The 15,475-nt window shown below is 41.4% G+C and overlaps 1 protein-coding gene across 4 annotated transcripts in view; it reads left to right on the plus strand.

Annotated features, from left to right (window-relative positions):
* The window catches only part of LOC122980395 (plexin-A1-like), a 192,211-nt gene that overhangs the window by 36,043 nt on the left and 140,693 nt on the right, over positions 1–15,475 (plus strand). For all 4 annotated transcript variants that reach the window (XM_044348347.1, XM_044348349.1, XM_044348348.1 and 1 more), the window contains exon 2: positions 614–2,093. In XM_044348347.1, the coding sequence (XP_044204282.1) occupies positions 912–2,093 (1,182 nt within the window). In that variant the 5' untranslated portion in view covers positions 614–911. The remainder of the gene's footprint in view (positions 1–613; positions 2,094–15,475) is intronic.

The following is a 15,475-nucleotide window of genomic DNA, read 5'->3' on the forward strand; positions in this document are numbered from 1 at the left end:
CACTAATATGTACACACACAGAGTATATATAGTGATCGCAGCTCCCTGAGGGAAAACAGAATATTGGACAACCTGCTGTGCTGCCACGAGAACCTGATGCCTGGATGCAATTGCCAAAACTGCAGGCATATTTACAGTGGATTACTGGTTTGCGTGTTGATACTGTTCAAACAGACAGGAAAGCCTTCAAGCAGACCTGGCTATAAATTGCTTGCTGTCAATGTAACAGTGCCCACTGGCACGTTTTTCAAACACATGCCTCCTCCAAAGCCACCATGGTAACATTGAAAGTTATGAAATATTAAAGAGTTCAGTGGTGTGAGTCTATAACTCATTCCAGCCAGACTCACATTATGTGTACAGAGCCTTTAATGATCGGCCCATGCCTCCTCTGCTATCTTCCCTCATAATTAAATGCCGACACACATTTGCCTTTCAGACTTGATTTGATATCATTTATTTATCACTGGGGCAAATGTCAGCTTGGATTTTTTTTCTAATTTTGGCTGTGCAATTTGTGAGCCTTTTAGGCTTCCCTGCCTGCTTGATGCATAATCAATATGAAATGTTCCTTGGACACTCACAGTGTTTTTTTTTTCTTTCTGCCTTCTAGGGCTCCCACCTCGTGCCTCAGTGGATGATGTTCCTGATGACGGCTTGCAACGCTGAGAACAGGACAGCGGATTGATAGGAGTTTTATTCCCCTCTCTTCATCCTTCTCTCTTTCCCTCTCAGTTTCCTCCCTTATTCCTTGACGGTAGAGCAAGAAAAACAGAAAATCCTGACTTGGAACTTGGTACCAGAGCTCGTACTCCTCCTCCTCCTCCTCCTCCTCCTTCTCCTCCTCCTCCTCCTTCTCCTCTCTTTCTCCTTCCCCGTCCCCCTAAGCCTTGCCTCTAGACAGCCCAGATATGTGTCCCCTAGCTCGGTCAGTGGCTTCCCCTGGCCTGGGGAACTTGTTTCTCCTCTTGGGGCTTTTGCTTATCATGAGCCCATCCTTCTCCGGAGGCCAACCCCCACCCTTCAAACGATTTACTCCTGCTGAGTGGGGGCTTACACATTTGGCCATCCACAACAAAACTGGAGAGGTCTATGTGGGAGCTGTAAACTGGATTTTCAAGCTGTCTAGCAACCTAACCAAACTGCGCAACCACATGACTGGACCAGTAGTGGACAATGAAAAGTGCTACCCTCCACCCAGTGTCCAGTCCTGCCCTCACGACCTAGCCCAAACCCCCAACGTGAACAAGCTTCTCCTTATAGACTATGCCCAGAACCGCCTCATTGCCTGCGGTAGCACCTCGCAGGGCATCTGCCAGTTCCTACGTCTGGATGACCTCTTTAAGCTGGGCGAACCCCACCATCGCAAGGAGCACTACCTGTCCAGTGTGGCTGAGTCGGGTACCATGTCCGGGGTCATCATAAGCTCCCCCCACAGTCCTACAAGCAAGCTATTCATCGGAACCCCCATTGACGGCAAGTCTGAGTACTTCCCAACCCTGTCTAGCCGCAAGCTGATGGAGAACGAGGAAAACGCAGACATGTTCAGCTTCGTCTATCAGGATGAGTTTGTCTCCTCTCAGCTCAAGATCCCCTCAGACACTTTGTCCAAGTTCCCCGCTTTTGACATCTATTATGTGTACAGCTTCAGCAGCGAGCAGTTTGTCTATTATCTAACAATGCAGCTGGATACTCAGCTCACTTCCCCCGATGCCAGCGGAGAGCAGTTCTTCACCTCCAAAATTGTGCGCCTCTGCGTGGATGACCCCAAGTTTTACTCCTACGTCGAGTTCCCCATCGGCTGCACTAAAGATGGGGTAGAGTACCGGCTGGTGCAGGATGCCTACTTGGCCCGGCCAGGCCGTCAGCTGGCCAACTCTCTGGGGATCTCTGAGAATGAAGACATCCTTTTCACGGTCTTCTCTCAGGGTCAGAAGAATCGGGCCAAACCACCCAAAGAGTCAGCGTTGTGCCTGTTCACCCTGAGGAGGATAAAGGAGAAGATCAAAGAAAGGATTCAATCCTGCTACAAGGGAGATGGGAAACTCTCCTTACCCTGGCTGCTCAACAAGGAGCTCGCCTGCATCAACTCGGTAAGCTCTAACCTCTCTATCTGTTCTTTTTTTTTTTTTTTTTTTGGAGTTCTGTTTAGTAAACACTTTCTTCACAGCTCTTTCCTTAGAGCCATTCAGTATACTCATCCACCAAGGCACGCTTGTTTTTTTTTATTGTTAAGCTTTGACATTGATGCACACAGCAGTAGCATTAGTTGACCATTTAGAAACTGGTCTAAAAGGAGAATATCATACCGTTGCTTTCGGCAAAAGTGCACAGCTTGCTTTCACATGGTTGATACTGCCTTTTGTCAAGAACATGAATGAAAATTTTCTTGCTTGCACACATGAACACACAAGTATAAACACATAAACATCCAAATATTGGAAACTACTCTTGATGTCAGTGAATTTAGTGTCCCTCAAACAGTCTGTTAGTCCTCTTTCTTCCCCTGACCTTATTACTCTTTTCTGTTACATGGTTGCTAATTGATTACTGGCCTGCCCATTCAACATCCATTCAAATGAACCACTGCTGCAGGCCCGCATTGATTAACAATGTAAAGTGTGAAGAGCTCTTGTTTCTTCCTCCTGCTGACTCTTTTTTTCACTTTTTTTCTACTCATTTTTCCCTCTTTCCACAACCTCTTGGTACTTTGATTTAGTCAGACAGGGGACATCATTAGCCCAGTCCCCTGGATTTGTGAAATGTCACTCAGGAGTAGCACGCGCACACACACACACACACACACACACACACACACACACACACACACACACACACACACACACACACACACACACACACACACACACACACACACACACACACAGTATGGTTCGGTGCACCGCAGTGCGAGATCCTGGGGGATAGCACGAGCTAGACTTATTTTTTACTAACTGATCCACGGAGCATGGCCCTGCATGCGTTACAGAGGACACTCACACAGACACACACGCATGCACTCACCCTGCAGACTATAAGACACCACACAACATCGCACGGTCTAGATTTCTCTATGGCGAACATATATACCTGCTCACATACTGTGCTTATACTGTCTGACCTTCATTCCTCATTCATTTTTGTCTCCCCCCTGCTCACCCACTCTCCTCAGGCTGCAGCTGCTTGAATCCTCTTATATCTTTCTTTCGTGTTTTAGTGTTTTGTGTCCCTCACTCTTAGTTGACCACCTGTCTCAGTGACCCCATTCTCCATCCAGTGGGCTCTTTAAACCCACCCATCCATCCCTTCCATCTTGCTCGCTTTTAAGATAGCTTAATTAAAAGACCTCTTTAAAGCTTTTTCTTTAAATGTCAGTGCACACCGTTTTTACCAGCATGTGTCTTTGCAAACACACACACACACACACACACGCACACACACACACGCCATTCACTCTGTGTTGCGTCTAATGGAGTGGGATACTCTGTAAGAACAGCGCTCCTTCTCTTTATAAGTCTTCATTAGCCTGAGTGCACAGGTGTGTTCTTGTGTGGTAGTGTAAGTGATGTGAATGACCAAGTCAAGTTTGTCTCTTTCACCTTCCCTTTTGCCACCTTCTGTAGATGTAGTCTCTTTCCTGTTCAGTGGTTGTCTTCATTCTTGTTTTTGTGGCTTTTGTCTCTAAGGGTCCATCACACTGACAATAGCTTTGAGGCAAAAAAAAAAAACAAAAAACAGGCTATCTCATTTATTTCAATTAGACCTTTGCACTGGTGCTGCAGAAGCTTCATGTGCAGAGTGCTGTGGAGCAAAATTGCAGGGTAGTGAAGCGAAAAATTTGGATCTACTTTTTTTATGCGGTGCAGTGCAACAAAATCAGTCCACTCAAATATTATATGTGCGAGCGCACATGCCAGGTAGATTACTTTGTTGCTGTTGTGCTGATATGCTGCTTACCCCATCCGTATTTGGATGGAAGAGCAAGTTTTTGCTGTCATGACAACTCTGTGTAGATGGACTATCCAGCCTCAAAGGAATATAAACCACCATGCAGTGTCTGTGCTTTTGATAAGACTCCAAACTAGACATAGTGGTTTATATTTCACCTAAATTTACCTGAACTGTGTAGGAGGCCTCACCTGTGCAGCCGATGGAACTTTTTTTTTAGAGCATTTTTATTCGTTGTAGCAGGACAATAACAGGTGTAACTAATTCCATTAATAATGGCTTCCATCGAAGTGTCCCAGTATGTAATGCTAGTGAGCCAGTATTCACAAGATCAGGGTACTGCAACTAGCACACCCAAATGAAACGCAGCCATCATTAATGTTCTTATTTACACCTGAACTTTTCTTGTTTCAACATATCAGAATGTCTGCTGCCCCTTTACTCTGTCACTGAGTTTAGTTTTTCTGGAAGAGAATCCTGCTTTTAAAAAGTGATGCATCTACCTTCTTATTAGTGCCACAACCTTGATGTTAAACTATTTTTAGGTCAAACTATCATCTGTCCTTACATTCATCTAAAGGTATTTTACATTTGTTTGATCCTTCTGTGCTTCATTCTGTTCATTATTTCCGCTCCCCGTCCCATTCTGCCAGTCATCCCTGTTACCGTGGTTACTGGAATTTTTGAGGATCATTACATTCACCCATCATTTATCATGACTCAAACATCCTCTCAAAAAACTCTCGTCCCATATAAGCTGTCAGCAATGATGATGTAATAGCGTCAGAGATAAGCTGATTGGCTGACCCCATGACAGCAGCAAGGCCCGAGGGGTCAGCCTCAGGTTAATGATGTCTGCCACATTCCCCTTAAGCAGTGACCTAATGTCAGCTGCCCACCACTGACCTTAACCACAGTCAGCGGTCCCAAGGACCTCAAATCTGACCTCAGAGTGCCTAATGTCATTTTTCAGTGTGCGGGAACGGTTGCTGTGCAAAATAACTTGACATAATAAGAACAGAGAAACACAGAAAGAACTGCATCACACTGCATAACATGTGAGATGGTATTATTGTATTAACTGAGAATGAAGTATTATGGGTGTGTGTTGTTATTGCAAACAATAAAGCTCATACTATATCCCAGTCGAGTTGCTGCAAAAAACATTTTTCATTCGGCACTTAATATGCTGGATAAAATACACATATTTTGACAAGCGCACAACTCCTTTACATAACCACAAGATTTGATTTCATACAATTTGGTATTTCTTTCATCAATTATCTCCACTAAGGCTGCAACGATTACTTGATTAATTGGATTACTTGATGAACAGAAAAATTAGTGGCAACTATTTTGATAACAAATTAATCGTGTCAGTCATTTTTAAATCATTTCTCAGTTCCAGCCAGTCATTTGTGAGGATTTGCCACATTTATTCATCTAATGTGATAGTAAATTGAATATTTTTGGATTTTGGACTGTTGTTCTTACAAACCAGGCAATTTGAAGACGTCACCTTGGGCTTTAGGATACTGTGACGGAACCCTTTTTCACTGGCATTTTATAGACCAAATGATAATCTGATTAATATAATCAAATAATGGAAATAGTTGCAGCCCTGATCTCCACCATTTAGAATCTGAACTTTTTAAGGAGTCCTGTGAGTGTGAACTATCATTTAGTTTATCTATCTATAGCTACTGTAAGTAAAGAACTAATAAATTGCATCTAATTAAATATCCAGTTAACTAACCAGCTACCAGGTGTCAGGTTTTCACTGTTGGCTACTATTATAGGGCAGATATATGAACTGGCAATATGCTACTCCACAGCCCTCTAACCTTTAAGCTACTGGTGTTTGGCACTGAGCCCCACCCTGATTTTTTTCCCAGCCACCCCAGGAATTCAAATGCGCTTCTTTAACCTCTAGGCTGCAAACTCATAAAAGCCTATCACAGCTACATTTGACTGAGCAGTGTGGGAAAGCCTCTGTGATGTGGGGGTGGAGGGTGAATAAGTTAAGCATGACCCTGCCATAGAGCAGTGGAGAGGGCAGAGTAGAGAGTGGGGGGTGGAGGGGGGGGGACAGCTGTTAGCCACACCGCCATGATCGATGACCAGGTGCTCTGTCGGCTCCCTGTGTAGAGTTCATATTTGTGCTGGATCATAATTTCTAGCCTCTGGCCATCATTAGGATGATGTGTTTATGGTCACAGTGAGATGTTGGCTATTTTCTGTAAACACAAATGTTTGGCCATATTACAAGTAGCTCACATACACCTGTACACACACCATTCATCACCTCAGCCATGTTTACCTGGCTATATTTGTCTGCTGTGTGTGTGTGTGTGTGTGTGTGTGTGTGTGAGACCATTTTCTTGCTTGTGTGTCTCTGTTTTGTCCCTGAGCTTTATTAGTGAACCCCTGACCTTCTCTTCGGTTTGAGAGTGGATCAATACAAACCATTTCCACAGAGGGAGAGCGAGAAAGAGAGAGGAAGAGGGTGAGAGACAAGGTGGAGCGAGAGGGAGATGAATGCAAAAAAAAAAAAGAAAAAAAAAAGGTGAGATAAAGGTAGTGAAGTTAGAAAGGGAGAAAACAAGAGAGAGGTATAGAGGTGAGTGCAAGAAGGGAGGAGGAAGTTGCAGGAAGTAAATGAGAGAGAGGGAGCTAGAACCAGTGAGAGAGAGAGAGAAGTGCAAGACGTGGGTGTAACAACGAGAGAAGGAAAGGGAGTTGGAGAAAAAGGAAAACGCCAAAGCAATGTACAGGAGAGAGGAAGGGAATTTGAAGGATGGCGTTGAAGAGAGGAGAGGAGAGGAGAGAGACAGAGTGAGTGTGAAAATAACAGAGCGAGCCAAGGAGGCTTGAAGGGAAAGAGATTGAAAGAGAAAGCATAAAAAAGGAAGAAAATATGACAGTGTTGTTGACTTTGTCCACAGTGCACACAAATCTACAAAATTCTCCAACCTGATCTTTGGCACGCAAAGTTATCCACACTGTTTTTTTTTTTCCAGTTGATCAAATCAGGTTTGAGCGTTGAGGCATTTCTAACCTGTCTGCACTGATTTCTCTGGACTGTAGACATGCATATTGAAGCTAACTGATGTTGCAATTCCCAAAACAGGAAAACCAAAACAAAATAGATGAAGAATGAGGATATGTCACCGTTGGCACTGTAAAATGTCTAACAATATGAGTCGTTAGGAGTGGAGCCATGTTTTGTGCTGCGGTCACGGCTGGCTAACTGCACTTTGGCTGCAACTTCAGTGTTATGTTTGTTATATTGACTTGACTTGCCAGACGGATCATCTCTATAAAATGATCAAAATCCAATTTCAAACCACATTTGAATGTGTTTTAAAACAATGTGTGTTAGTTTTTATGGTTGTCGTGTCCAGACTTGACAAAAGCAGTTCAATGTGAGCAGGGAGAAATAAATCACATGTGAGCTGCCAACCTTAACAGTGCATTTAAGAGAGAGAAGTGAGAATGACACCAGTGATTTTTTTTTTTTTTTTTTTTTTTAATGAGAGAGGAACTAACAGGTTGAGAGAGGATGATATGCAGGAAGAGGAGGAGAGAGCAGCAAGCCTTTTACAGCCAGGGTGTGCTCAGAGGAGAGGCAGTGATTCACTGACACAGAGAGGAGGAGGAGGAGGAGGAGGAGGAGGGCGAGAGAAAGAGTGATAGCCCCAGAAATCTTTTCACTGCCACTGCCAAGAACAGCGGGAGAATAGGGCGAATGACAGAAAGAGGGGAGAGAGATAGAGGGAGGAGAGGAGAGCGTGATTGAACACCGGCTGCTGCACAAATAGTATCGGTGTCCGTCACCTGGCCACTACACTGTCCTCTTCAGCAGCACGCCTCTCTGTCATGTCAACTGTGCGCGTGCGTGTGCGTGCGTGCGCGTGTGTGTGTGTGTCGTAGCTCATCTGACAGGGTGTGTATCTCTACAAGTAGGTGCTATAATAACGTGGACTCAAGACAACAGAACCCCTTTCTGTGTGGGTTTCTGGTATAGAAATGGGATAAATTCTCAGGACGTGTCTTTGCCACGAGGTCACTTTGCTGAATATATTTTGTAACTCACTAAATTTATCACGGTAAATGATGTAAGTGATGGCCAGCTGTTTTTCTCCACAGCAAGGAAAACATTAGCAAGCAATAACCTTTTAGGTCATTAAAATGCACTTATTTAGTTGTGGAAAGTCATGGAAAAGTTATGGAATTTAAAATCAGAAAGATGTATTATGACGATCTCAAGGTTGGTTTTGGGGCATTTTTTTAATTTATCAGTTTAGACTATACATAGAGCCTGATCAGTTTCCAAGACTTTGTTGTAAACCATCATGTTCTGGGTATAGCAGCTGTCAAAAATGACTCTTTTGCACTCTGTTAAAATACTTTGAATGACAACACAAAAACATAAATATTAGCTTTCAGTTAAACACATACGATTGCATATTTAGTTCACGCTCAGTGTGAAGACAGGCTGTCCAGATCCTTCCTTAATCCCTCTGCAACATCCGTATCAATGACAAACCTTTCTTCATGGAAATGATACAAAACACCAGAGGAATCCATTGAAAGAAGCTGTATGTCCTTAATGCAGGGCTATGAAGCTGTTAAACATAAAAACAAAAATAGAAATATTGGTTTAGGACCTAAAATCAGCACAGACTGAATATTGAATGACTGAATTCAATCTGGATTATGGGGAAGAAATAAAAAAAAAAAAAAAACTTGATCACAACATTCCAACTTGTCACTACATGAGGCTCATATCTTGACCCAAAGACCATTCAAAATGTCAAGCTGCTTTCTCTCCATCACCAGATGGATGGTGATGTTTTGAACTTTGTCACAAGCCAATGCATCAATCAATCAGAGAATCAATCATACCAAGAAAAAAAAAAAAAAAAAAAAGAGTCAATCAAGTGTTCATTTTGTGACACTGCATAGGCCAGCTGTTTTTGTGGCATACGCTTTCAAAGGTGACATTTGATGCTAAACCTGAAATCAATATTGAAGTGGTTCTTATTGTGTAACATTATTTTGACTTTTTGGTGGCTTTTTCTGTGATAAGTGCTCATTGCTGTGGTGTTTGTGCCCTCACAAAGCATTACTTGTGAGACAATGTGGGCGGTAGTATGATGTCTTTTCCTTGGAATTTGCCCTGATGTGTGATTTAGATTTTTCTTATAGGCGGGGCTCTTTTCTTTGCTCAAGCATAAGTATGTGTGTGTGTGTGTGTGTGTGTGTGTGTGTGTGTGTATGTTTTGGTCTAGTCAGGGTAGTTGCTGAGAGGAGCATGGTTATCAGAATAAGCAGCGTCCTGTGGTGAGCTGTACCCTGGAGACTGATTACAGCAGTCTAGCAGATGCAAATGTTATAACCAGTCCCTTTTACCTATGGCTGATAAAAACGCTCTTTATAGGAGAATATTACACTAACTTACTGAATTGGATCCATCTGAGCACACAATTATTTATCTTTGTTTCATTCGCTCTTAGATTAGTTTCTGATTTTGTGAAGTGATAATGGAATACCAGGTTTTCTCTCTACCGTAAACTGAAAAGATTTACATTGCGTTGTTAGAGAAAAGGCAAAGTGGAATTGAGTCAGAGGCCAACTCCTAACCTTATTAAATCCATAATTATATTTATCATTATATCATATATTATATTATCCATCATCAAATGAACGTAACTCACTTGTGGTCTTTGTAAAACACAGTCCCGTTTCTGTGGACCTAATCTAAAAGGATGTGCCGGCAAATGTGTTTAAGTAATTAGACCTGATTAATTGAGCCAGAGTTGATGAGCAGAGTTAATTGACAGTCTAAATGAGTTGAGCTAGGAGACACCGATCGGGTGGGTTGTCTTAAACGCTATTGGTGCTAATAGGTCATGTTTCGGTTAATATTTGCTGATTTGATTTGAATGAGGAATTTGTTCATTTTCATACAGGATAGACTTTTTGATTTACATTCTAGTGGTGTGTGTGTGTGTGTGTGTGTGTGTGTCTGTGTGCCATGAGCCAACAATGTCACGCCCACTCTGTGCTCTAGTGTCGCTCTCATCCCATTATTAAAGGACAATAGAAAACCTTTTGGAAGAGACCCCATGCAGACTGTGTGTGAGCTGCTTAATTCTCTCTTTTTCCTGACCTTTCTCTCTCTCTCTCTCTCTCTGAGGAGTGTTTAGCTCAACAAATCCCCATCTCTAGCACCACTCTAATGATACTAATTGTCAGTGTAATTATGTATTGATCTGTACTGTGTGTGGGTGGTGTGTTGCATACATCATTATCAGGAGTAATCAGTAAATGCGGGGTTGGGGTTGTGCCTGTATTGTGCATGCCAATAGTCTGTGTGTTTTTCTTTTAAATTTATTTTTAAATTTGTGTGTGTGTGTTTTTTTTTCTGTGCTTTGGAGAGGAACCACTTTGCCAATTGTTAATCTAGGGCTGTGCCAAAATCTCATATCCCGATATAGGTCATTTCATATTCCGATAACGATACATATCATGATATAGCACATTTTCTGTTAATTCAAAGAATAAATAGCAGTGCAGTTGTGCTGCACACACAGCGGAGCAGAGGAGAGACAGTGAACCAGGTAAAGTACTCGAGTTGACAGTAACTACACTCATTATGTTACTGTAAGTGCATTAAAAGCTTAGTGATTAAAAAGCCAAGAGTAATTTATTAATGTAATCAGCGCAAAAGATGGAAAGACTCCAAATGATGAAAAAGATGTGCCGTGAAGAGTGTGATTTGCGACATATCTAAGAAAATAAACGATAGAGCATAATAAGAAACGACAGACGTTTTTCTATCACATTCTACCACTGCCACACGACATATATCCTCATATTTCACAGCCCTATGTGGATCCTTTTTTAGATAAGCAATAAGTAACAATCACTTTTTTCGCCACTTTCAACATGTCCTCTTTCAGATGATCAGATCATATCCAACATATACACCTGGATGTTATGGTCCCTCTAAATCCAAAATGTATTTTGTTGCCTTCTGCAACAAGACACTCTTTGCTGCAGTTAACCGTAAAAAAAAATCATATTGTTATGAAAAAAACTCAATGCTTTATCAAGTTGAAAGTTCTCTCAAAGTAAGAAAAAATGTTTTTTACTGCAAATCTTAAAATCAAGTTTTGTATTACAGTTTCTTATTTTTTTGTGTCTAAGTGACTAATGGGGACAGCAATTTTTGAAATTGGTCCAGTATTGCGTGAGAGCGCTGTAGCCAGCAGCTGCGAATAGTAATCCTTCGGGGCAATAGTGCCCCATCAATGTACGTCCACTAAAAGTGCTTGTTTTTGCCACTGACAGGCTCAGATTGTTATTATAAGTGTCTGACAACATTATGGAGAGGACCATACAGAAAAATAAAACATTTTTGCAGATGTGAAATGAGGTAGTATAAAATAAAAATGTGTTTTTGACTGCCGATGACTGCCTATTTATGCGCTGTGAGTTGTGAGTGGTTTTACTTTTAGATGAACTGACTGACCTAACTAGCTGACCTTTTATTTACGTCTTGTCTGACGTTTAATATGGCTCGGATCTATTATAGGTAGCATTGGAAGTTGTTGAAATATCTTTTGCTTCTTGAAACCTTTTAAATCTGCTGACCCACTGCTGGTCACAGAGCAGCTCCATCAGAGCAGTCGGAGGTTAAGTACTTTGCTTAAGGGCACCTGTGGTGGTTGATGATGGTGGGAGGCAGTGTGTTACTCATTCATTTTCCCCAACCCACTTTTCCCAGCTGGTGTGGGGATTTGAACTGATGATCTGCTCACAAGCACTCTCCTTGTTTCTAACTGCCTGTGAGGTTACATTGGCTTTGGTTCATTTTCAGTGTCTGTATGCCTCTTTGTGTGCATTCATGGTTGTATTTTTTTTTTTTCCTGTATGTACTCAATACAGTATGTATTATTTCTTGTGTGTCTCACCCATTCAGTTTGATTGTGGTCTAAATATGTGGTGACAGCTTTTGGAAGCAGCTCCCTGAAAAGGTGCCAAGTCCTTGAGGTTTCACTGTCTGCCTGGAGTGCACTCAACATTGAAATGACTACCCTGCAACCCATGAATATGGAACTGGTGCAGTCATCTCTTTTTCTAAATTATTGATCAGTGAGGATCAAGTAACATATTCTAGGGAAGAGCTACAGCGTCTTGGAAGGAAACAATTCATAGACTGTAAACAAAAATAAATGTCTTCCTGCAACAGATTGTTTTTGCTAGTATACCCCTAGTCCTGAGTTGTAAATCAGTCAATAAAATTAGGATAATGAAAAACCTTTCCCTCAAAATGTTGTTAGTGCATCTTGTGTTTTGTCAAACACCTTCGAGACACAACCAATCAAACACACTCTGTCTGGAAGGAGTCTGTGGCGTCACAGCTGACGTTGGTGATAAGCCTCATGAGATTTCTACCTGTTATCCTAAACACAGAGGTCATTTTTTTTAAAGGCGTGTGAGTGGTTTTTATATTCATGTATTATATAACTTCATCGTTTGCCATGTACTGTGCTGTCTTTATGTAGGCTAAACCTCTGCGATTAGGGTGTTTATTGCCTTATGGCAGTGACTTTCTTAAAGTTAAATGTAATTAAATAACAAATTCGTAGAAAAATAGGAAACTCACTGTCATATTCTCTGAAGGTTTAAGTAAGTAGCTCACCGCAAAATTAAAAAAGCTCGCTGTGCGTTTGGTGGTCGTGCAATAAGATGGTGAGTCATAACTGTATTACCTCCAGTAATTCCCTTAATTGAAACATGAATTGCTGTTGGGTCGAACAAAATCCCCAAATTAGTTGAGTGGGTTTAAGAAATGTGGAAGAAATAAATATCACAAATAGCCAGAGGACCTTCTTACAATATTCATATTTTTCTATATGTATCATTTTTTTTATATGTAAAATTGCCTTTTTAATAGTTATAGTCATTAGTTGTTGAAGTTAATCACAGTATAAACCTATAGTGTGTCATTTTTAGTGAGCATTCACTAAAAATCAAACTGTAGAAACCTTTTTAGTGTTCAGGCTACATCATTTTCTATCATCATGAATTATCATAATAATCCGATCATAAAACTTCCACTGTGTGGTCACAGAGATATATGTAGTGTTGACATATTGCAGTTGTACTCTAGTGTGTGTTCATTGACAGTTTCCAGTGCACTGGTGTCAGTGCTGTACATTGAAGAGCTGTCAGAGTAAGCAAACATCATGAAGCCTGTAATTGGTGGGAGGTCAGTAGTGTGTGTGTGTGTGTGTGTGTGTGTGTCTATTATATTGCTTCTGGCTAAAAATAAGTGTGAGAGAGGAACCTATATACTTCTCGGACAGTGGTGTCGATTGGCTTTGATCACATATACCGGCACACAAGCTGTGCATCATGAATGTGTAACTATGGATACAATCAGATGCTAGGTTGCTAGGTTGCTCTTCTGCTCTGTAAACAAAGCATATACACAGACACACACGTTAGTAAAGGCACCTGCATCAGCCAATGTACTCCTAATAGTGTGTATGTGTGTGCTTGTTTGTGTGTGCACGCTCTCGTTGTTTGTGTAAGGTTAGAGGTAACACGGATAGATGTGCAGACTTGACTCCGTGTATGTACACACACATACACAAAAACACATGCAAGCACACACACAGATGAATTGCAGGCCTGTCTTGAAACCATGCCGTCAGCGTTAATACAGCCACTTCTGTTCCTCTCTCTCCTCTGTCCTCTCCACTTCTTCCCTGCTCTCCGTGATACAAAAACATAACTCTGTTTCTTTTATTTGGAAACATAGCGCCTGTTGGGTGCAGCCCGATTCATTTTTCTATCGTTAAATGAATGAACGTGTTTGTGTTTGCCATACATGTTTTCCTATCACCTTAATTGCTGTAAATCAACAACACCATATATGTTCCTGCACATAAGCCCGTATTGTATTCTGCTGTTTACATATGTTTCACTGAACGGAGGTGACTATTGACGAATTCAACTTGAGGTCGGCGTAATGTGTGCCCAGACATATTTTTCCTGACGTAATATGCTAGAGAAATAGCCATCATAGGGGAATGATTATTCAACCATTTCCTGCAGTGTGGGGCAGCCAGTGCACATCTGTAATCAGTCAGTGTTATTGTGGGCTGAGTTGTGTGTACACGCGTGTTTGGTGCCATATGAATGACTATATTTCATCGTTTTGCAGTGTGAAGTGGCTAAGGCCCGTAGAAAGCAGCTCCACCCAGGGACAAACCACACTTGTGGCTGTTTGCCAGCAAAACACGTGACCTCGAGCAGTTTCTAGACCACTCTGGTTTTATAAGTGTGTGTGTGTGTGTGTGTGTGTGTGTCTTGTGTGTAATCCTCATACATTGTATCAGCTGTAACTAGGGCATGTATTTCTCTGTGACCTTGAATATCAGCTGACAGCTCACATGGATTGTATACTGTATGTAAACACCATACATATAATGGTTGACTCTCAGCCTGCATGTCAACTCCCATTAAAGATCACAGCTGAGGGAGATTTATGTGGTTCTCAGCTTGGACATATAACAGATTAATAGTCAAGTAATTGATTTGTTGATTGACAGAAAAATGATTAATTTTGATAACTGATTACTTATTTAAGTCATTTTTAAAGCTCAAATTGCAAATAATTACTGGTTCCACTCTTTCACAAGTGAATATTTTGTGTTTTTCTTTGTCTTACATGATAGTAAACTGAATAGATTTGGGTTTTGAACTATTGATCAGAAGAAAACAATACTTTTAAAATGTCACCCCGGGCTCTGGGAACTTCTAATGGATAATATTTTCTGACATTGTAGAATTGATTAATCCAAAAAAGAATCAGTAGATTGATCAGTAATAAAAATAATCATTAGTTGCAGCCTTCATATGCAAATGCACATATTAATAATCATGTTTTTGATAAATGCCTTCGTCTTTGTGAAATAATAGATTAGAACTGGTTCAAATAGTAGTATAAAAAAAACATCATTAGTTCCTGTTATCAGTTTTCACATGACTGCCTGTGGCAGGACACACACACACACGCACGCACACACACACACACACACACCCTTCTTACGTCAGTGCTGCATGCACCCTGTGAAAACTGAAGCAGGAATCCTCTTCTTTCTGCATTTGTAAGACCCTGCTGCCAAAGTCAGTGGAAGGTTGTTGGTTTAACTCTTTCATCCCGGGAGGAGTTCTTCGTCTTTGAAAAACACTGCAGAACGTTAAATACAGTCTCCGGCCAACAACCCTGCAGAGACCACAGAGGGGAATATTCTTTCCACAGCTTTAATTCACGTGGGAATGTTTTAGTGCCTTAAATTGCAGAACCCACATCAGAATCTAGGCTCCATTAAAATGCTTTCCAACCTCAAGGGAAAATGCCTTTTATTCTATGCTGATCCATGCTGTTTAAACCCTCCAGACCTGCAGGAATGCTATAGCACCTTTACCCTCCAGTGCCCCAGAG

This window comes from Thunnus albacares, chromosome 4, assembly GCF_914725855.1.
Source record: "Thunnus albacares chromosome 4, fThuAlb1.1, whole genome shotgun sequence".
Taxonomy (NCBI): domain Eukaryota; kingdom Metazoa; phylum Chordata; class Actinopteri; order Scombriformes; family Scombridae; genus Thunnus; species Thunnus albacares.